Source organism: Labeo rohita, chromosome 20 (genome assembly GCF_022985175.1).
Source record: "Labeo rohita strain BAU-BD-2019 chromosome 20, IGBB_LRoh.1.0, whole genome shotgun sequence".
Taxonomy (NCBI): Eukaryota; Metazoa; Chordata; class Actinopteri; order Cypriniformes; family Cyprinidae; genus Labeo; species Labeo rohita.
The window spans coordinates 2,004,750-2,030,173 of NC_066888.1; the positions used below are offsets into that span (position 1 = coordinate 2,004,750).

At 35.7% G+C, this 25,424-nt stretch overlaps 1 protein-coding gene across 1 annotated transcript in view; it reads right to left on the reverse strand.

Annotated features, from left to right (window-relative positions):
• The window catches only part of fynb (FYN proto-oncogene, Src family tyrosine kinase b), a 65,293-nt gene that overhangs the window by 22,053 nt on the left and 17,816 nt on the right, over window positions 1-25,424 (reverse strand). Inside the window, 2 exon segments of the mRNA XM_051138274.1 lie at window positions 301-397; window positions 1,370-1,644. Of these exon segments, the coding sequence (XP_050994231.1) occupies window positions 301-397; window positions 1,370-1,634 (362 nt within the window). The 5' untranslated portion in view covers window positions 1,635-1,644.

Genomic DNA, 25,424 nt, shown 5'->3' on the forward strand with positions numbered 1-25,424 from the left:
TTATTTTTCAATTTTTCCAAGTAGAAAAGGCACCGATTTTATGCAATTTATTTCCAGGGTGCAATTTGTGAAAAAAGCAGAGGGAGGAATGCTTTTGAAAACTTTTTTCTCTGTCCAAAAGCAGAGGTTTACCCAACTCCTATAGCCTAAGTAACCTAATGTTAGTGTAATCTGTTAATAAGGCACATCATAAACACTGATTTGCCTTAAAAGGGCTTAGACAATATTCAGTTTAATTCAGTAAGTAGTGAGCAAGTATTCCATTTTGAACATAGCTTATGTTTCAGGTCTTGGACTTACGTGCTGTTGATGATTTGAAACTTCTCTCCTTTCCTGAAACTGAGATCATCTTCTGTACGGGCCTCATAATCATACAGAGCAACAAACAGAGTCACACCTGAGAAAGAGAGAGAGAGAGACCACATCACCACCATGAGGATTAAGAATAAATTAAATCATACTTTTATCCTGGAAAAGGACAACAACATAGTTCAGCGTGAGCACTAGGAAAGAAAAAGCCATTTTGGTCTGCGGAGGCTTTCAGACAGATCAAATGACATTCAAGACCTGCAATTAGGGCCTGCAGGAGCCATTTCAAGAGTCAAGACTGATTCAACAGATTCAAGACCACCAATCTACCATAGTACAGACACACAAAGACCTACACAACAATACACTGAATAGAATGATGTCTGCTCTAAATGTATCTTAGACGGATGAGCTGAAAGCTAGTCCTCTCCCATCGGGACGTTATAAACAAAGCTGTGCGGGATCAGGATGGGGAGCATTTGACCGGTCTGGTAGTGCGAAGTCATCTTAACTATTGTCATTTTGATTTCACTGTGCCTATAAATGTGTGCCTCAAATGACTCCCACAAGATTTGAGAAATTTGGACATGACATACTAGACTCACAATAATGAGACACAAGCAAACCAAACCCCTCATTAGAAGGAAACCAAATCTAAAATCTGTCATTAAGCACATATTCAATAGGACAGGAATGTAAAACAATCAACCTCAACGGGCTCACATTCAGCATTTAGCAGTCTGACGATTCAAGCCACAGATCATATGTGATAACCCATCTTTAAATGTTCCTTATAGATTGTGGCCATCTCATGGTAAATTGCTCTCTAAAGAGGTCACACTATATTTTAAAGGATAAGCTTAAAGTTAATGACAATTTTATTATTATTGTTAATTTTTTTTTAAGTGAAATTCTTTGATGTGTCTCACCAAAATCTTAAAAATATGGTCATCACAGGCTGTTAAAACACTGGGCTTGTTTGACCAGACCAACGAAGCAAAACTGACTCAAACAATGGCATGAGGTTTGGGTAGTTGGAATTGTATGAAAAGTATGTTACCTGTGCCTCCTCGTGTGCGGAGCGTTCCTTGCTGTGTGGACGTGTTGACCCCTCCGAAGACTGTTACGCCCTGCGTGACCCCAGCGCCATGGAAGTTGTTGTAGTTGGGAATAGCGGTGACCCCAGTGACCCCGCTGAAGCTGGGATAATGCTGTGGTGTGGGTTCGACGCCATAACGATAACCCACTCCGCTCTGAGACAAGCTGGTGTCCCGGTCCTCGGTTAACTTAGCAGCCTCTTTGTCCTTACATTGCACACAGCCCATCCTCTATGATCTGACAAAGACAGAGAGAGATTAGGAATAAACAACCCTTGTGAAAAAGAAGTACCCAATAGCGTAAGTGTGAACTGAGTGTAATGAATGTCTAAAAACATGACATTTTAAAGAAGAAGTTCACTTCCAGAACAAAAATTTACAGATAATGTACTCACCCCCTTGTCATCCAAGATGTTCATGCCTTTCTTTCTTCAGTCATAAAGAAATTATGTTTTTTGAAGAAAACATTTCCATATAGTGGACTTCAATGGTGGCCGTGAGTTTGAACTTCCAAAATGCAGTTTAAATGCAGCTTTAAGGGCTCTAATCGATCCCAGCCAAGGAAGAAGGGTCTTATCTAGCAAAACGATCGCCCATTTTCTAAACAAATAAACATGTATATACTTTTTAAACTCAAATTCTCGTACTGTCTAGCTCTGCCATGCGCATGCGTACTCTGTGTAATTGGTTCAATACAGTTAGGGTATGTCGACAAACTCCCATCTCATTTTCTGCTCCAACTTCAAAATAGTCCTACATCAATGCAGAAATACTGACCCAACGTTTACAAAGTTAACATGCAAAGAAGGTCAAACGCCCTTTACAAAAAAAGGTAAAACGGCGATGTAGGATAATTTTTAAGTTGGATGAGAAAATGAGAAATGAGAAAATGTTTTTCGACATACCCTAACTGTATTGACCCGGATCACACAGAGTACGCATTGCAGAGCTACACAAGACGAGCATTTGAGGTTAAAAAGTATATACATTCTTATTTTTTTTTAGAAAATGATTTTTTTAGAAAAAAATTTCTATAGATAAGACCCTTATTCCTCGGCTGGGATTGTTTAGAGCCCTTTGAAGCTGCATTTAAACTGCATTTTGACATTCAAAGTCACGGGCACCAAAAAAGTCCACTATATTGAGATAATTCCTGGCATGTCTTCCTCAAAAAAATTTTTTTTTGTACATTTTTGTTCTGGAAGTGAACTTTTCCTTTAAGATTTCAAGTTAGGATTTTAGCTACAAGTGCACACTCAATACAATTAAGTGCACCCTTTTTTTTTTTTTTTTTTTTTTTTTTTTACAAAGGCAACAACAGCTCAAGAACATGGATGACAAAAAAAAAAACACAACAGAAAAATATGACACACTGAAAAGATTTAGGAAATTATTTTTGTTCTCACTGGATTTCAAATATGTGCGAGAATAACATTTGAGAGCTACAGAATTTGTATTTGCATATAGATTCTTCAAAATGTCTTTCTTTTTGTATATAAAGAACTAACTTAACATAAAAAAGTAATTAAGAAGGATAAACTAACTCTCTCTTTTTGGCTCAGCAAGCTCCTCGTTTGGGGGGCGCAGGAAATTGATTCACTAAAGTACTACAGACACATGCACAGAATGTGAGTGAGTGTGTGTAAGTGTGTGTGTGAGTGTGAGAAAGAGAGAGAGAGAGAGAAAGAGAGAAAGTTCTTCCGTTCATCAGTGCAGGATTTTAAAACTGCGCCCGGAAGTTCTGCCCATGATCAATCAACAGCACAACAGCTGAACTGTCTAACGGACAATGAACTCCCATCAGGAAACTTCAAGACCTCTTATCCCTCTTCCAGAAGATCCTCACAGTGAAATACAGAGAATGAAGACCTTTGTAAAATAGAAGTGTGCTTTATTCTACTGAATGTGCACTTGTAGAGTACTTTGAATCTTAAAAGTATATATATAAAAAATAATAATAAAAAAAAAGTACAGTTACTTGCAGATAATATAATATAATACTAGAGAAAGGCCACTCATCTGTGAAGTTTATTATATTACAGTATATTATTTTCGTAATAGGTATTCTTTTTAAAAGTAAAGTGTACTTTTACACAAGAGGAGAGACGGCAACATACAAAAGATGTCTTTTAGGCGTAGAGTCATTTACCAAAACCAAAATTTTACTAAAACCAATAACAACATTTTTGCAAAATTCTATGCTATCATTAAGATTAAAGTGATTTGGTTTGATATTTTGTTATCTATTGCCATGACAGTCATACAGTAACAAATTAAGCATATACTAGTAATGCTGACAGTATATAGTAATATCGATAAACTCTACAAGAAAGAAAAAAAAAATCACAATTCTTATACTTCACAAGGTTAAATGTTATTGTTAAGTAATTGTTAATTTTAAGTAAAAATTAAATTTAAAAAATTGAAAAAAAAAAAAAAAAAACAAATAAATAAAAATCCAGAAACATACAGCAGAGTCACATTTAGGGGATACATTCATATTCTAGAGTCTAGACTTGCTCAGTGCAATAACAAAGATTTAAGCACTTCAAACTTCATCCAGCTGGACAAAAAATATTATTATTATTATTTTTTTAAAGGACAGTCTGTACTAACAGTTATTTTTCATAAACAGGATGACTGAACAAAATCAGTGCCTATGATTAATAGACAGAGATAAAAGGATGATGAGGTGTTTGTGTGTGCGTGTTTTTGTGACATATCAGGACACAAATTTGTATAACGACATGGGAATGACATAGGTATTACAAGAAGAGGATGACTTATGAGGACACTGCCCCATGTCCCCATTTTTCGAAAGGCTTATAAATCATACAGAATGAGTTTTTTTGAAAAGGTGAAAATGTGCACAGTTTCCTGAGAGGGCTAGGTTTAGGTGTAGGGTTGGTGTATAGGGTGATAGAATATACGGTTTGTACAGTATAAAAACCATTACGCCTATGGAATGTCCCCACAATTCACAAAAACAACCCTGTGTGTGTGTGTATGTGTGTGAAAGTCTGCTATAATATCTAGGAAAAAGATATGAGGAAAATGAAGGGTAAAGTAATGTGTTTAAAGGTGATGATACGCGGGGCAATTTTTTGAGAAATGATGCTGGGCAATGTTGCCGTCAGGTGAGACACGTGGGCCAATACTGATCTGAAATATTCAGATAGAAACATGTGGCCCCTTCTCAATGGGAAAGCACCCATGCAACATCGCTCAGCAATAACGCTCAAAAAAGTTGGCCTGTGTGTGATCACCTTATGGTTGATTAGTAATCGCACCCCACAGTTGCTTTAAGGCATAAGGCAAGACATTCTCTAAGCAAATGAGGACGAGTTTGTATAAATGATTTCAGTTATTAAACTGAATTGATGTCTTCATTGCTCTGGCAATTTCAATAGTCGTGCCAAAAGTGAGAACACATGGATCTCAATGTTCTTAGTTATGACAGCGGCTGCTCATCTTCACCTGTATCTCGCAAACACACAATGAAAGATAGCACAAGAAAAGCTCACTGGGTCACTTTGTACTCATTATGACAGGAACATCAGGAACAGTGAATCCTCTGTCCCAGTTTTCTCTCTTTTCCCTTTCCATTTCTCTCAGTCTCTCAGTGAGACGGGCCCCTGCTGTGCGTCAGACAGCAGACAAGCGCTCAGCGCTTCCAGTGGACAACACCCTCTTACACCTACCAGCATGTCTCCTGTCCTCTCGCAAACCCGCAAACCTCTCTTTCTGTATTTTTAATGTTCGTCTACCGCTGCCATGTATAGTTTATGCCTTTCTTGCCCTTAAGCAAAACCACCTGCAGGCTGTCAGTGGTGTTAACTTGGGTTCAGCCCACATCCTCTCATTTACAGTTCAAGAATGCCCATAAACAACAGCTTACTTCTAACGTGAACCCAAAAGCTCTCCACAGGATTTACTGAAGGTACAAAATGTTTATTAGAGGATTCAAACCAGGCTCACTGGAAAAACGTGACTGTGGTGACATTTCAGCAAAATATTTCATTGCTTCTTACACTTTTCACAATACTTTTAAAGTGAAATTTCCAACGAGTGATGGTAAATGTGAGTTCAGTTTTATCCAAAGCAGATTAATGTAATTCTGGCCATGTTTTATTACATTGTTGTTGGATGTATTGAGGCAGCTCTGAAATGTAACGTCCGGTGACTGACGCTAAAAGGTTAATGCTATATTTGAAAATAACATGCCACCTACACTAAACTCTACTCTAACCCAAGTGCAATGCTGTATCAGGTAAGCAGCTGAGCAAATTCACTATGTCAGAAAAGTATAAATACAGAGTTGGTATATGATGCAAACACCAGAATGATAAAAGTGTTTTGAGGTCATGACACAGTATTGTGAAAGGAACCCCAATAAAACCCTGGTGAAAAAACAGTATATGCTGGTAGGTATGTTTTGATGCTGGGATGGTGGCTAGGTTTTGATGCTGGTTTAAGCTGGTCCTTAGCTGGTTTATGCTGGTCCTTTGCTGGTTTATGCTGGTCCTTAGCTGGTCATGTTGCTGGTCAAGGACCAGCATAAACCAGCTAAGGACCAGTTTAAACCAGCATCAAAACCTACCTAGAGTTTTGCAAAAAATTAGTTTTCAATGAGCCAGAAATCTATTTGTAAAATGCTCATTGTTTAATATAATAAACACTGCATGGGTTAACCCAACTTTAAACGGCTTCTGCGATGTAAATTCTTATGCCATGCTGACAAAGCTACTTAAATCTGAATCTTTAAAAATGCATAATCTCGATGACTCTAAATGGAGTTAGCAAAACTAATCTTTGTTTGCTAACACACACAAGCCCATGTGTATTTGTATTTTATTTTATTCACATTTTATTTCACAAAACCCACCAAAAAATCTACTGGTTGTAATTTGCTCTTTTCTTTTTTACTGTTTCTTTATTAATTACTTGAAAACTTTTTTTTTTTTGTTGCATCTAAAGTTGTATACAGAATCAATTAATTTTACTTGCATGAGCATTAACTTCTGAAAATATGATATTGTGACAACCCTATTTTCAGCCAAATGAACTTTTTGATAAAAACATACTCATGATTTACTCATAGAATAAGATTTTGGTCATTCTGACTGCACCTAATGTTTGTGGGTGCCATTCACACAAATTGCAGAAACTAATAATGACACAGCAGCCTTTTATTTAGGAACTATTATTAACTCTAACACAATTTTGTGATTTATTACAAATAAAATATTTCAATTATTTGACAGCTATAATATTTAATTGCTGCTATGTACAGAATATCAGCTGCTAACTGATAAGTACTTTATCCCTAATTATTTTAAGTAAAAACTTAAAAATAAAATATGATTTCTGTGTGAAAACATACACATTAGGGAATGAGAGACATTTGGAAGAGAGGAGAGGAGACACGTGAGGTGACGAAATAGAGATTGTGAGGCAAGAAGGGAGTGGAGAAAAAGAGAGGAGAAGTTAACACGAGGGGTGGAGACAAGACAAGAATATGTGAAAAGAGGACAGTGTGGAAATGAGACAAGAGGAGACATGAGGAGAGGACCAGAGAAACAGGAGATAAAAGGAGGGAAAAAGAAAAATGAGTAGTGAACAAGAGGAGAGGAGGTTAATGAGTTTCTGAAGAAGACAAGTGAGCTGCTTTATTAAGGGAATGATGGTAATAAGAGATGGGAAGGAAGTAAGAGAAATGAAAAGGTGAAAGGGCAGAGAGTCTGCAGAGACAGAGAAATATTTCATATTTTGGAATGAAATACTAACAACGAGTAAGAAATTACTGCAGTACTGAAACTGATATGAAGAATCCCTGTCAAACCACAATTCCATTACACTGCATTCATATAATTGTTGCATTTAAATGTATAGGCTGGCAGAAAAAATAATACTCCTTGTTAGTGGTCGACCAAGTGATGGCCGATGCAGATGATTCAAAAATAAAGACACTGTTAAAACAAGCATAGAATGGTAATAAAAAGCAAACACTGAAACCAGTACACTCGATAATTTGGAAATTCTGTGCAGATTGCTAAATCTAAATTATTGACATTATATGACATTACAGGACACTGGATAGAGTGTGGCATAGTTTGAAATTGAACTTGTGTGTGTCCAGTAACAGCTGAAATCCAGTTCCAATGGTTGACCACTATACCTTGTTATTGAATAAACAAGAACATGCACATTCACATGTAGGTCCCCCCAGCTCTGAGGTGTTGAGGCATGGACTTCACAAGACCTTTGAACATGTGGTATCCAGCACCAAGACATTAGCAGTAGGTCCTATAAGTCCTGTTGTGAGGTTGGGCCTCTATGGATCAGAATTGTTGCTCCAGCACTTTCTACAGATGGTCAATCGGACTGAGATCTGGGTAATTTGGAGGCCAAGGCAACACCTTGAACTCAAAGGCCACATTTACATTACATGGTTCAAGTGACTCAATTTTTCCTCCCATGTGGCACAGTTTGGATATGACTCATGAATGTGTAAGCAGGAAAAAGCACATAGATTCTGATATTTTCAGATCTCATTCATATGTGGAAATAAATCTGATATGAATCAGATGTGTGTTTGCATTGACCAGACTGGATATTCTTCCGTCAATGCGAGTCATACGTACAAAAAATATGAAAACAAAAAATTTGTGATGTTGATGAGTGACGTCAACTCGGTTGGACACTTTTCCGAGCAGTGTTGCCAAGTCTGTAATTTTCCTGTGGAATTGGGGTACTTTTACACTGTTGCTGCAGGCTGACTGAGAAAAGAAGTTTGAGACCATTTCTGATCAAGCCTTCGTTTCATGAGCAGGGATGCATAAAAGCACTATTAGCACTCCTACAAGGCCTGAACTATGCATTTCATGTATCTAGGCTTTAACTAAAGATGATATTCATAAAACTTCTAACAAATCAAGAACTGTCTTTCTGCATTGCAAATAACATTCAATTCACGTATGTGAAACATTTTTATTGTGGGTCAGCTCTATTCATGAAACTGCCAAAAGTAACGTTTTACTGACTGAGAAAAGACGTTTGAGAACATTTCTGAGCAAGCCTTTGTTTCATGAGCCAGAATGCATAGAATCACTGTTGGCGGTCCTAGAAGGCCTTAAATATGCGTTTCAGGGATGCATAGAAGCACTATTGGCGTTCCTAGAAGGCCTTAAATATGCGTTTCATGCACTTAGGCTTTAACTAAAGTTGATATGAAGAAAACTTCTTACACATCAAGAAATGTCTTTCTGCATTGCAAATAACATTTCTTTCATGTATGTGAAACATTTTTATTGTGGGTCAACTTTATTCATGAAACTGCCTAAACTAACGTTTTCTGACTGAGAAAAGACGTTTGTTTTGCGGACCTGGCAACGCTCTTTCCAGGTCAGTATGCCTTCTGCAGTTGTTTCACCAAGTCTACAGAGTAATCCAGATATCGGATATTGGTTACTTTTATAAAAGATATAGCCAGTATAGATAATGTCAAATTGGAATTGGGCATCAAGACCTGTAGTGTAAATGCAGCCTTTGTAATCTTCCTCAAGCAGGCTGCATTGTACTGGTAAAAGAGGCCATTGCCATCAGGGAACACCACTGAAGGGGTGTACATTGTCTGCAACAGTGTTTTGGTGGTACGTGTCAAAGTAACATTCACATGAATGAGAGGAAACAAGGGTTTCCAGAACATAACACTGCCTCCACGCGTCTGCTTATTTAAATTGGTGATGATATAGTTTTGATGTTTATTGATATATCCAGCTCATAAATACATATTCAAAGTTCACTGGCACTTCTGCTTGTAGCTGAATCATGGAATGCAAGTTGTCACCATAGTAATGACCTTGTCCCAATTCTTGCTGTCATTGCTTGGGAAGCAACCATCCTTGTACAGCTTTCCAACACACACTCACGTCTGAGCTCAGACTCTCACACCAACAGACACACCAAGGGAACATGTTTGTAACCCAGCGGAGATGAAGCTACTGGTCTTCATCTTCACCGTCTGTCAAATATGGCCAGCGTGGCACCATTGTGTCAAACGCACTCAGTATCATACAGAGGCTGAATGTAACCATAGACTATGAATAGGCTAAAAATTTAAAACTGACAAAACAGAAACATTAAAATTACAACAGATTCAAGATTTCTTTGTGTGCGGGATTACTTTATTGCAATTAATTATTTAATTTCTGTTTTGGATTTGTGCCAGGTAATGAGATACAGTCAAGCCAAAAAATATTCAGACACCAGACATCATTATTTTTGATTTTTTTTTTTCTAGTGGGTACCAGATACTACATTGAGATGAATATTTGTGGATTCTTGATTAACTTTGGATTTCTTGAGAAAAAAAAAAAAAAAATGACAGCGAGTCAAGTGTGGGGTGGATCATTATAGCAGATTTAACTTTGGCATGTTTAGTACCATTTGATCGACCACTGACATCATCTAGGGCGAAAGACCAAGCAGAAATCCCCGATCTTTCCTGACCCCAGCTGCCTTTTCAAAGTCCAGCAGTGGGGGCCATCATAGATTTTGAAATAAACCCCTCTAATATTAAATGAGTACATGAAGTGATGACCTTGTGTTTATAATGCAGCTGCATCCATGGTTTGCCCCTCACCTCCAACCTTTGACCTGACTGTGTTTTGCTCTTAGCCAAAGTTTAAAGATAGAAACAAAGGCGACTTTCTCTAACATACAAAGTCTTCTTTTCCATATGCACAGTAGCTCATAAGATATTAAGCTCTGCACAAAATGCTTGGAAAAAGCGCAAGCAAAGGCAAAAGTGGGAATTTGTGGACTGCTTATTATTCAGAGGAAACTCTGAATAAAATACTATTAACATATGAAGTGAACGCTAAATACTAAAAAACAAACAAAAAACATTATATATATCACAAATACATATTATTATCAGCATTTTTATCCGAACATCTCTCCTTCTCTAACCCTAATGGACATAATCTTTTGCCTCACTATTTGTTTGATAGGCATCGTAGGAAAAGTAACTAGAAGAAGACTGCAACTCAAAATGTTTTTGTAGGATAAGGTTCCACTGACAATTAGGCCATCAGCAAATCTTTTGCTGAATTCCAGAAATTTTTCTGTGACAAATCAATCATGGAAGAAAATCTTACAGAGGGCACCTGGCTTTACTTCTAAAACAAATCTTAGTCATACATATGGCCAACATATGAGTGGTTCCATAATACAAAACCAATTAAACTCTGCACATACAGATCTATGGAAGCTAAATTTTTAGGCCAGAGATACTGATTGATGGTCACACATGTGGGGTAGCACATGTGGTAATGATTATACATGTAGGTCAGCACATGACCCTCAAACACATACTGCCACGTCATCATCAATTTGTGCTTTTGTTGTGAGGAGAAAGAGGAAGTTTGGCATTGTTCAGATAAACGCCTTGATTTCCACAGTTTCCTCAAGTTCTAGTAAGCTAACACAAGGCCAAGGGCTATAGGTTACACAAACATCTTATAGGTGAAGTGTGTGTTTTTATGCTACAGTACAACACTTTCTTCAATCTCAGTTTATTGTGCAGAGACTAGGGATGTGCAGTATGCCGGTACTGAAAAAATACCAGTGTATATTATATTTACAATATGATAATTTTGCTAATTTCGGTACTTGATACGCTGTTGTTCCAAGGTTCACCACTATGCGTTTAACCCAAACTGATGCAAAACTGGCAAATGTGACATACAGAAAAACAAGATGAATCAAACAGACAAAATTAACTCTACATGATAACTGCGCTGATGATATATAAAATAAGAGAACAATATAAAAATTTATATAATGTGTAAGTGCTCTGTGATGAATGAATCTGGTTTCTATTTACCAGGGGTGTGAATCGGCACTGGTTTCACAATTCAATTAAATTGCGATTATCATGTAAACGATTTGATTCGATATCATGATGCATCACGATTATATCAAATTTATTTTGTGCAATTTTATTAAATTACATAAGCAGGCTACTTTTTAAAATAATTACAAATTAATAATAAATCAAAACAACTGTTAAGAATTAAACTGAATAAATATAGCTTCAAAACATACAAACAAATATAAAGTAATAAAGGGAGGAAAAGACATTTACAAGTAACTACAAGTATCGAAAGCTTACAAACAATTATAGTTATGTTTTTTCTTTTTTTCTCAGCATTATTGCCGTTTGATTATTACTGATGAGATTATAGACAATGGCAGGTTTAATAGGCTGCATTCACACTAATGCACAGATCTATTTTGGCATATCAGATGTTTTGTCCTGTTCTGAGAACAAAACTGTGTTTACATCAATTTCGTATCATAAAAGTATTCGGAGATGCAAGTACATTTAACCGCAGCAGCAAGCTTCGGGACAAACAAAAACAAAGCGGATGTGAAAATCTGTACACTGTAAAAAAGTTTTCACCAGTTTCAACTTAAAAAATTAAGTTCAGCAGCTGCCTTAAAATTTTAACTTAAATTAACTTAAAACCACAAGTCATTTCAACTTACTACAGTAAAGTGAGTTAAAATGACCTTTGTTAAAATGACTTGTACTTTTAAGTTGATTTAACTTCTATTTTTTAAGGCAGGTGCTAAACTTGTTTTTAAGTTGAAACTTAAAAAAAAAAAAACGTACCAATAGGCACGTGTTTGGCATCCTTATAATATGCAATTTTCACATGCATATGATACGCAGTTTTGATGTGCATACGATACGCAATGTCTCGACGTATATATGATGCCAAAGCCCCTTTTAAGGAGAGTCTGTTCACTTGAAAAGGCCAATCGGATGTGTTTATGTTGGTCTGAATACACTCAGTGGTGCTAAAAACACTGGAGTTTGTTTACAACAAGCTGATGCGTGTGCATTTCTCTGCTTGTAAACAGGGCGCAGCCAGTGCTGCCAGGGCTGCGTTTTTCTTGCACAAATTGGGCTATTTTGAAAATGCAGTCACACAAAAAATTTCAGAGCCGCTGGTTGCGTTTATTGGGCTACTTTTATAATATAATTCAACCCAAATGTTTTTTCATCTGTGTTTTAATATTAAACATAATATTAAACTGAAAACAGCATTGACCAAAAGATCGATTGGGATTTACAAATCAATATTGGTTCATAAAAATGATAATATATTAAAATCGCTGTCACTGCACAGTGCGGTGTTAAACATGAAAAGTTACGCAGTCTCATCTGTCCATCTGCTCTCTTCAAAATAAATGCATAAGCCTATATCGTCGTGTAGGATCATGAATTAAAAATGAAAATGTGAACAAAAATAAAAGCAATTAAATGTGTTATTATAATTAAAATATGAAAATTAGATGACGAGTAACAATAGATTTTGACAGAATTTTTACAACCCTGTCCGTCAAAATGACAAATGCAAATATTCCCTAAGAACACCCAGTAAAGACACAGTGATGCGGTCAGGACCGTGGCACCGGCTTCATTTGAAATATGCTTGATTGTGTCCGTGCCTGCGCCTGCGCCTGCACCCGCTCCGTCCCCCCACCCCAAATGCTGCCTATTCATAAGCGCGCAAACATGTCAGGGGAGGCGTGCAGACTGGAAGAATAACAATTATTTATTGATTACCAATTTAAGTCAATACATTACAACGAAAACAATGCCTTAAAATGGTATCTTTAAACCAGTGAACCCCTGTAAACCTTTCAGTCCAATGAATAAGTACACGAATGCGTTCAAATAGTAAGTACAAAACGGCTCTACAGAGAAAACCCAGCCGATTTCATCAGAGATTGTGGAGAATCACATCCAGATGTAAGTAAGTTATTCTTTTCAGCTTGTATTTGGGGCGTACCCACTTTTCCAGGCACCACTACACCACTGATTTAAAGTAAGTGGTGAATAGTGGATATAGTTACTGTATATAATGCATGCACTGACGGTATGAGGTTGCGCTGCTGAGGCGAGTCTCGTGCCTCCTCTCCCGGAGAAATCAAAATGCGCAACACAAAGAAACTCAGTATGATGAGGTAAAAATTCTGAAAATGGAAAGTTTTTATATTTAAATTACAGTTAGTTAAGCAACATCACACGTTTTCACCATCAGGACGGTTCAAAAGTTCAAATTCAATAATCACTTACATCTTTGGTGCAGTATTGCAGACTGCTTTTGTTCTATTTCAGCAGCAAGAAATAATTTCAAAGAAAGACAGCAAAACCACAGCGCATCTCGATTCATTGCTGCATAAATCATTGTTTTGAACAAATCGGAGTCAAAGTTTCATTATCTGATAAATCAGTCGTTTGAACGTATTGTTGAACGACTCACTCATTATCAGACACTTGCCATTTTAATTTTATTTCCGCCCATAATTTCTTGTGTATATTCCAAAAAAAAAAAAATAAATAAAAAATAAATAAATAAAACAATCTTATAACATTATTTAATTCATTTGTATTTTTTCAGTGTAAATTATTTTATTTGCTAACATATAGATAACAATATTCATATTATTGCAATAGTTGGCTTGAAGAGTCTAACTGGGTTGTCACATCTTCTGATGTGTAAATTCTAATTCTAATTTGTGTTTACAGAATATGGATATTGTAAACTATGTCTCTATAAAGATTTACAATATAATAGATATAATCTAATCATTCTCATTTTTAAAACGAGTTTTAAAAAAAATACAAGCGTCATCAACTCTCTTTATACATAATCTAAATTTAGGCCACAGTGCCCAATGGAGACATGCTAAAAAAAGCCATACCATGAAGAATTTAATTTTCTTTTATCTTTTTTTAAAAGAAGATGAATGCACTATATAATCATACTGAAACTTTCAGAACTCAAAACCTCATAGAAAAAGATCTATTATTGAAACTGCAGTGCAAAAAGGGTGTTACCAAAATCGATGAAGCATCAGAAACCATGTGACTTGATGACATATGATGAGCACCCACATTTACAAGTCAATGACGCTGATTACATGTTCAGTAACTTGGGTTTAGTCAAGGTAAAGTAACCAGGAAGATGTAGGACTCTCTTTTGTGGTGCAGGGTTCAGATCATACGATTTTATGAGGATTTACCTTTTGGCTTATGACCTTTCAGAAAATGTCACTAGTTACAAAGCAACACTAGTCACATCTGACAAAACCAGTAGTAGCTAGGTGTGGGAATCAGCATATTGTGCTGCTGTAACACTTAACACCGCTGTTTGCAGTGCTGCTATAATTGTGTGCATATATGGAGTGTTTGTTCGAGAGGATGTGGTTAACCTGAGAGTGACAATGACAAAGGAACACACAACCACACAAACTTTCCATGAGAGGTGTTTCTCCTGTAAGGGCAGCAGGAGCAGCAGAGCTCTTTAAACAGAATGTCAGCACATTAAAGTCTCAACTGTTAATTAGTCAGAAAGACTAATGAGGATGGCAGTAAATAACCAGTAGATAGCTGCACTGTTTCAAAAGCCTAGTAAGATATCTGCATAGGCCAGTGCACTCATGACATTAAAGCTGGTCCTCCTAGAATACCTTATTTTGAAAAAAAAAAAAATAAATCTAAGGTAGGACTGCATGTATCCTTATGAGCTAACCCATAAAGCAGTTGGATGAATACACATTTTATATTAAAAAAAACAAAAACATTTTTATCAAATACTAAAAGTCAATGAAAAGTTTATTGCAATAAAACATGATTATTTTTGTGAGCTTTGGACATATCCTATCAATCTATCTTAGTAGCGTGATGTCTCAGGCTGAGACTATTATATTTGTTATTCAGAAATAGTGCTGGGCGATTTTATCGATTAATTCGAATTTAATGTTCAGCACTCCGTGAAGGGCCATAAGTAGAATAAATCGCTAAGTGCCATTCACACAGAACGTGCTTTTGTGTTGACAAAGATGCAACACAGGAAGTGGAACTGCAAAAAAAAAAAATTGCAAGAAGATGGGAGTGAACTTCTTTGAACTTAGGCACTGTGTTTTTATAATGCAGTTTCATGTATGGGACCAGATGCAAGCGCAACAGTCAAACAGTCCATGCACAGAAAATACAGTGGAAAAGAAAAAACCTTTAAAGAACTACTACTACTACTGCATGTCTGATATTTCATATTTGTATCATGGTGACAGGCTGAAAGCTGCTGTTCATTGTTTTCACAGAAAATGTATAGTTAATAATAGTGTACTGATGTTATACCTTCAGTCATTTTAAATTTGAATTACCTTGCCTTTCCAGAATTTTTTAAAGCATTTTCCTTGTTTCCAAGTTTGTACAAGATGTAGTCGTAGTTCATGCATCTTTTCTCAAAGATATTTAACAAGTGATTTGTTTAACATTTACATCATGTTGACAACTTCATGTGTGGTACACTCTGAAAAGAATTTTCTTTAACTAGAGGGTTAATAATTAAAAAAAAATTCTTGAATCATGTTGTAGTTACATTTTTGTATAGATCTAATTACAAAAAAAGAATCGTTCTGAAAAAAAGAGAAAAAAAAAAAAAAAATCAAAATTTAATTTTTCCCATATCGCCCAGCCCTATTCAGAAGTAACAGATGTTTTGCTTTATGTAATGTTTTTGATTCTATATATTTTTTTAAATTGTTCTGCTTCAAGTCACCATCAAGGGATGGTCACACTGCACTTTTCGTTTCACTGACCTCCATTCATACGCATACGAATGCATCAGATCGAACCTGCAAATTCGCATCACAAAGTTTTTAAAAAGACGCTACATAGCATGACATCATATCACGAATGTTGAAATTTCTATCACATCTGAAGAAATTTCACATGCTCAAAGTCTGTTTTGTGAAACTGTTATGAATAATAAAATAAAACACATACACACATTTAGACACACAAGAGTTTTTATAGATTCATGAAATTACTCATCTGTACATGTAATCACACTTAATTCTACTGAAATAAAACCGTAATTTACAGCTAAGGTTCTTAATTTATCTGACTGAATGTGTGTTTGTGTGATGGGGGATTTCCAGTGACACAAGTGCCAGTCAGAAATGGGCACAGGAGACCCATCAGACAAACGTGTGCAGTTGCTAGGAGACACATGGCACAACATCGCCAGTGTGAGACCACAGCCTATACCCTCATCAAATGTGTATGTGTTGGAAGCACATATTCACAATATATTCCAATTGACTTTGTTGGTGGTATAACAATATTACGCAACATTATGAATATCAAAATGATTTGAATGTGCTTTTTATTCTGTTTCCTAAAGTCAGTGTTGTTATACTAGTTGTACAATCTTTTGTTATCGTGCAAATATGAGTCTTCAGACAAAGTTCTTTTTTTTTTTTTTGCCTATGACAGTAGGCTGTGATATGACAGTATAGACAAACAGAAAGCAAAGCAGCCAAGAGAGCGGATTAAGTTCGGGAAAGTTTCTCAAGTCAGGACTCAAACCCAACTACATATTGGAGCGCTGCCTACGAGACTATCGGGACCTGGTACATTAAATTCATTTCAGTGAATCAGTTCAAACGGTCCATTTTAAATGAAACAATCAGAAGCCAGTACATAAAGTGCACAGCAAAAATGAGCACACCCCCTCTAAATAAATATAAAAGATGTATTTTCTTAAAGATCACTAATATAATTCATGGAAAGATGGCAAAATTGAAATGTATTAAATATATACTTAATAAAAACAAAATATATGCCAATATTTTCTGTAAAATAAGTTAACTAGCCAGTTTTGTTTAAATAAAAAAGGATTGCAGAAATGAGTACACCCTAGATTTAATTCAGCAAATGTATACTATTCTAGTACCTGTGAACTCCAGAACTAAGTATACTGCTCTGACCCTTCTTGGCACTGAGTGTACAAGTTCATGACAATTTTTTACCATCTGTCCTGTTTATCTCTTGGAGGACGACCTCCTTAAATGCCCTGGTCTTTAATGGGGAGTTTTGCTCAGGTTGTCTCTACAGAATCCCCCACAGCTGCTCAAGAGTGTTAAGATTGAGTGAAATACATGTCCACTGAAGGATTTTCACCTCCGGAGAATAAATATCTTCATTGTCATGTTGAAAAAATGCCCAACAATGCAGGGAATGAGGAGAGGGTAGCATCTTCCGTTTCAGGTTTTTGTATTCCATCACTCAGTGGTGTGTGAACTCATGACAGCATTGATAAAGCACAACTCCCTCACACCTTCAGCACTCATACATCCTTATAGAAGAGCTTTACTAGGGCTGGGCGTTAATTCGATAACGATAATTATTGTGATATAATTTTCCTCGATAAAACAATATGAAGAGTTCGATAAATGTTCGATATAATGTTTATGTGCCAAAAGCGGAACGAAACAGCACGATTTATTTGAATCACGCCACACGGACCGTTTATCGCTCGGGCGAAAGTTCAAACTGCTGCACTGCACGAGCTCACTGAAGATGCATTTATTATCACGATGCGGCGTGAAAGGGCCTGGAAAAACCGAGCGCGTCGCGACTGCATTGCTTCCGTTATGCAGCTGCCGCGCACCTACATTTGAAATAACAAACTTGAGCGCGCAAAAGACATCATATGTGAACGGCTCCGTCACGCAAGCACTAAACAGCGCTGTGAGATCCAGTGTGAAACACTTGAATTCAGCGATGAACACAAATGACTCTGTGATTCAAACTAGTTTAAAGCTGTGTGCAACGAGACAGTCAGAAGGCTTTTCAATCTACACATCAACATCATTTACTATGGATTTACTGTAGTAACACTCACTGCACCATGGTATTGTGGCAGCAATGTGGGATATTCACATTGAATTTTATTACAGGAGTAATGGTATATAATTATAGCATGTATGTATTTGTGATTAAGCTATAGCATGTGTGCATTTATACTGAATGTTTTTAGACTACCGTTTTTCAAACAAATAGGCTACCTATAAAACCATGTAATTATATTTTTACCATGGTATTGAGGTACCATTATGTGTGGTTTTAACTGTGTTTATCATGATTTAAAATGTATGCTTGCTACTATGGGAGACCAATTAAAAAAAAAAAAACTCTGTCAGAATAAATTTAACCATATAAAACTATTTTTACAAATGTTACTGATTGATAATGAACCAAAATTTACCTCTGGATCCTCAAGCTACTATCAAATGTGCATTTCTAAGAGACAAAAAAGTGATATTATTATTATCATCATCATCATCATCATCAGACAACCCAAACCAGTTTCTTAATTTGAAACAATATAACTCACTAGAACATGCAGAAATACATTTTTCTATTCAGATATTTATTTTGTTAAGGAAAATTAATGGTCTGATTTCTACAACTTTCACTTTGGAGCAAAAGTCTGACTTTAAACTTATATAAAAGATTTGACATTTATCATGATAATTATCGATATCGACGGATATGAAAAAAATTATCGTGATAATTTTTTTGCCCATATCGCCCAGCCCTAAGCTTTACTATCACTGAATGTCACTGTGGGTACCAGGCACTTCTCACTGTACTCCTCCTCTAGCAACACCAGAACATTTTGGATTCTTTTGGATCCAAAATGATTGACTTTTGGATACCCAAAAGTCTATATTTTGTAAATATAGGCCTTGGAAGAGGTTAAATGAGTTTCTGATGTCACTTCTGCAGGCTGCGTTGTAATCTGTGAGATAAAGTTTCACTCTTTTCATAGCTTTTTCCAGCTCTGAAACACTTTTTCTAGCAAAAATTCACTCATCACTAAATGAAAACTTAAAGTGAAGGCCTGATTTTTTCAGGAGCCTTGTTACAAGCCCATTGTTTTTTGAATGTCTGTGCTACTTCTGCTATTTTTCACACTTAAAACAATAATTTGCTGTTCCTCTTGTACCATTGTCCTCTTTTGTGCTAAGAAAAACTGTCACCTGACAGTTCTCTCCCAAGTGGTTCCATTGTTGTCAGCATTAGCTCTGAGTATGATTCAGTAGGCTAATAAAACACTTTTAATTGTCAGGAAATTATTTTTTAAATTGTTTTTATTTTATTTAGTAACTTTCAGGAGGGTGTACTCATTTTTGCAATCACTTTGATTAAAAAAAAAAAAACATATTCCTGAGTAATGTTGACATTTTTCTTTGGTAATTGATCAAGCAGGCTTGTTGGAACTTCTCCAAATAACCCTAACATGTCTGGTAAGTAAAGAGTAATTGCTGAATTTGTTAAGTTTTAGAGGGGATATACTCGTTTATGCTGTGGACTGTACGTTACAGGTAATGAAGCTCTGTAGCACCTTGTAAGAGAAAAAAGTACTTCAACAAGTCAACAATAGCAGGATCTATTGACATCTCAGGCGCAGAGTCATTGAGCCTCTAGGCTGCAAAAGCTGACTGAAGCCAAAGATGCTGGCTTACTTCAGTCACTGAGACAGATTTTCTACTACACAAGTGGCTTAACCTATAAAATCACTGTGCAGGTCAATATGGATAGTCAGCCAGACATTAAACATACCAGAAGCAGACCAAACTTACTGTATGGCATATTCAGTATCAGTTTAAACTAAAGGCAATAAGAAACATAAGAAACACCATTTTTAAAAAGAAATTAATACTTTTATTCAGCATCAATGCATTACTGTTTTCAACAAATGTTTCTTGAGTAACAAATAACAGAATGATTTATGAAGGATCATTGTAGACTGGGGACATTGACATTCACAGGAATAAAATATATTAAAAAAAGAAAATTAAATAGAAAATTTTAAATTGTAACAATGTATCACAATACTACTGCTTTCACTGATATTTTGTGAAAATACAGCATTGGTGAGCATATCAGACTTCTTTCAAAAGTATTAAAAAAAAAAGACCCCAAACATTTGAGCAGTAATGTATGTGACCTTTACCACAAACACAAACACATCTGAGCACTGTTCAGTCATATCATTCAAAGCAGAAATTCTCAGGAAACAAGACCCTTCGATGTGCACTTTCATGCACACGTGGTCGGTGCGTCCAAGCTGTATGCTCACAAACCTTGTGGGTTTTGTTTTGATGCCTCTGCAATCGTACTTGCAGAAATGTGTATGTATGTAACCCCATTTAGGCATTACTAGCACATAACACATAAGCACATAGCAACACATTAGCACATAACAAAACTAGATTTTGCTTCTCAAATGTGTGAGTGCTACTGTAAGAGATTTCACATACTGTAAGAGATTCTCCCAAATGCACAGATATAATCATTTAAAAAAAAAAACTTGTTCAAATATATGATGTATTATGCATGGCTGAAGTTTATATACAAACATTTTCCCCTATATATATATATATATATTAGAGATTTCTTTTAGTGACTGCATTTAGAAAAAATAAGTGAGTGATGAAATCTTTGACTGTTCTACAGCTAGCTTGATTCTGCCACACGAGGCTTCATGTCTACCCACAATCCTTCATGTCTACCCACAGGCCTATGAATGGCCTAACTGCAGCTTAGATGGTTGATTCAAAATTAAGAACAGAAATAGTTACTACTGTAGATTTCCCCCCTCCCACACCTCCGGCCCTAATGTACGCCACCAACCACTGATCTGTGAAAAACAGCCTGAAGGTCAAATGAAATTTTGCACGACTGGCGCTGTGGTTAGACAGTTATAAAAATGTTTTGATTTGATTTGTTTTTAGTTTGACTTGTGGCCTCTTGAAAAATTTTGGGCAGAAGGATGCATTCAAACTATGCCATGTTTTGCATTTATAACAATATGCCCTGATCATACTTAGCACCAAAATGCAAATAAAAAGAAAAGCAAAAAATTATATTTTGCATAAAGACAATTAAGCCCATTTTAACCTGTTGCACTCTGATTGTTTTTAATATAATTAAGCATATTTGGCCTAAATCCTACCAAACTTTCAGAAGCCAACTGTAATGCAATAAAAAAGGTCTCAAAGTCACTACTGTAACTACATTAGAGCTGCACTAAATGTTTTTGTCAAAAACACTGAATTTTACAATGATGCAAGTGAATGACGAGTGAGTCACTGAATTAATCTAGAGATTAATTAAAAAATGCTGATTCATCCAGTAATGAAACAAGTTAAGTTTTGAGTCAGTCATTGAGACATTAATCTGAACCATTTTTTTAAAAATAATTCATGTAAATTAATCCTGGATTAATTTACAGTGGCAGGAAAAGTGGGTTCTTACTCATCACAGAAGTCAGTCAAAAATCTGTAAAGAAATGTAAGTTTAATCAAAAAACAAAATTACAAAAATCCAGCTGGTTCTTGTATCCTATGATATTACACTTGTAAAACCTTTAACTTGTGTTTCCTTAAACGTTTAAACAAATTTTATTCATAAATGACGGCAAGACGGTAAGAAAACTGTTTCTCCCTTATTTCCCTGCCTGCACCTCTTCAATCTCGCATAACAACAAGTGCATGGCTATTAAAGAAACAGAACAGAAATTATGCATTAGAAAACATAAAAAATAATACTAAAATATATACATACACACACACATATATACACACGTGTGAAGGAAATATTAAAACTGCCACTTGAAGAAAGTTACAAAAATTATACTTATATATAATAAGTTATTATATAAACGTATATTATATATGTTACTACATGCAAATCAACACTAAGTAAGCAGTTATAATATACAAATGATTGACATTAAATTGGCTCTCACAATAATTATTATTATTATTAATAATTAAACGCCTATAATAACTGATAATAATTGAGAAATAAATTGAGCATATTAGAAACAAATAAATGTAGCCTTGGTGGGCCTTCTATCAAAAACATTAAATAAAATCTCAAATATTCCTTCAATAAACATTGACAAGTACATTTATGACTTTTTTTAATCCCTCTAAATGCTTCTTTTTCATTACACTGACAAAAAAATAACCTTTATTTCATAAAGACTGAGCTGCTATCTCAACCCTGCATCATGATATCAAGCTTGCCAGTGTAGGGATTTATGTGTGTGTGCGCGTGTGTGTGTGTGTGAATGTGTTGATTTAGAAACGGAGGGATGCTCGACTGTGTCCTTAGGTGAACAAGTGTCAATGGCCAGATAAAGGATCTTTGTAAGACTGCATTCTCTATCTGAGTGAACTCTGTGGTTTGTGAAGATGCCAGCAGGAACCAAGAAAAGTGGTCCTGCACAATGTGTGTCACAGCTCTGACTGGGAACAATAGAACAGGAACAGCTGGGCCTATCCAATCCTCATCTGTCCATTAAAAGGTATTAATGCTGCCCCATAAAGCCTCTTTAGAGATGCCACTGTGCAGAATGTGACAGACTGCACTCGATTTAAAGGCTTCGGTTTTAATTACGCAAACACACTACGAAACCACAGCTCCACTCAGGCTGTGTGGGTTAAAGGAACGTCTGTGCTATTCTGAGGTGACCGCTCATGTAGGGCACGTAGGTGGGTATGGTGGAAGGTATGAGTTGACAGGATGAGTGTTTATGTGGGGTGTTGCATGCACACGTGCTGGTGTCAAAACCATGGCCAGCTGAAATGAAAGAAAAATGTTACCCCCTGCCTGACATTAACTACCATGAAATTCTTAATTTAATTTAATTTAATTTAAAATAATAATATTAACATATTGTATTTGCATTTATGAATCTTATATCTACACATTGTTCTATGAAACAAACACATAAAAAGGTGACACTAAAAGTACTTTTCATTTTTATTAGTAATGGATTTTTAGTTTTGATAATTTAGGGTGCTTTAATTAATGTGATGACCAGTGTTAGGGGCTAACGCAACAGAAGTAACGCAAGTTACGTAATCAGACTAGATAACTAGTAATGCATTACTTTTTAATTTACATGAAAATCCATAAGTTACTTTTTCAAATAAGTAATGCCAAGTTACTTTGTTTTCCCATTTATTGACTGACAAGTCTCTTGTCCCCATGCAGAATATTACACAAACCTGCAAGAATTAAAAGTTAAATAACACAAATATCATTTATGTATTTAAACCAATTTTATTAAGCATTGTCTTTGCTGCTGACCTTTGATGATCCCAGTAGCTAATAAGCAAAAATTACTTCAGATTGACTAATTTTTGGCCTTCATTTTTTTATTGCTAAGGGGTGAACTTTCTTCTCTTGTGTTCTCCTGTACAGACATTCATTTAGTTTTCCTTCTGCCTGAGGCTTATTCATCTTACTTTTTTGTGTGAAAGGGTTTTTACATTTGGCAAAAAATAACTTTTTATATTAAAAACAAACAAGCAAGCCCTGCCCCAATTTCAAAAGTAATGCAAACGCAAACTAAGTAACATAATTTGTTACTTTTTTAGAAAGTAACACAATACTGCAATGCATTTCTTTTAAAAGTAACTTTCCCCAATACTGGTGATGACAGTATTTCCTTTAGTAAAGTTTTTTTTTTTTCTGTCAATATCAAAATATTTCTCTTCATCCCTAAAACCTGCCAAGAATCAAACACTTAAACCACTGAAACATTTATTTGACAATTCTGTTTTCACTTGAATATCTTTAATATTGAATATAAAGGGGTCATTGGATGCCCATTTTCCACAAGTTGATATGATTCTTTAGGGTCTTGAAAAGTCTCTAATATACTTTGATTAAAAATTCTCAATGGTTTTGTAAAACAACACCCTTTTTACCTTGTCAAAATGAGCTCTGCAAAAATCATCTCATTCTAAGGGGTTGTTCCTTTAAATGCAAATGTAAATGCCGGCCCTCTCTTCTCTCTGTGGAAAGATGGTCTTGTTTACATTAGCCGCATTTAGCCGCTAAACTTCCTAACTACCACGTCATAAGGAAAGGCGATTGCAAAGATTCATAAAAACGCTTATACACACTTCTGCTGTAAGTGAGACTGGATCATGAATGATTCACGTGAACATAGACTGAGATATGTAGATCGGGAGGCGCATTCCATTCACAAACAAATGTAATCTACTGCATCTTTAGCAGCTCAGATGTCGGGAGTAAATGATGACCACTATGTTCATTATTACATCCAGCAACACAACACCTCAATAGGAGATATTCTTGTCTAACTTACATCCCTGCTTCGGCATCGAAACAAGTAAAATTACTGGACTGTGACAGCTGGTCTGAGGTAAGACACTCATGTCAATCAACTATCATGGAAGCGGCCTCTGTGGGTGTGACGGCACACCGACAGGCATCTGAGAACGGCTCGATTTGAAAAAGGGGATATTATTTTTACAGATTTATTAAAAACCACTGCATGGATTTTTATCATTATAGGGTAGATTTGTACATACACTGACAACACACATGTTCAAACAACATGAAAAAGTGAAGTTTGCATCCAATTTTTAACATAAATTCAAGCTTTACTTTCTTAATGCACATTTGTGGTCTAACTGAGCATGACTCATCACTGTATGTTATTCCGAGATAATTTTTTTTAGCAGCTGCGCATGATTTACTTCGTATTTAAATCTGCTCAATTTAAGATGGATATTAGATGTTTGTAGAATGATGATGCTTAAAATAGAGCTAAATTTGCTGCTTCACTTACTGGGATTATTGTAATTGACTGCAGTCTGACATATGCATCTTTACACAAACACAAAGTAATTTGTATGCTTTTTGTTAGATCTCACTTAAAAGCATCACTAGATGATTTTCCTGCGATAGTCATTGAAACAATCAACAAAGAGGCCCGACTTGGACAACATATTACCTGCCAAAGCACTGCTATTGCATCTAAATGGGGGGGCGGGGTTGGTCCAAAAAAGTTGTCTAAGTTGCGAGTTTGCAGTATAAATGTGATGACAAAGAATGGGCTCAGTAAATTATTCAAATAAATATATGAATAAAAAAAACAATCAATAAACATCTTTCTGTTGCAATTCCCTAATCTATTTTTTAGACTTACAAATCAGTTACAAGTCAGCTCCTTCAAAAGGTGTAAAAGAATCATTAATATAACCAATCAATAAAGGTTTTTATTTCGATGCTTTCTCTTTTCTTTTATGAAA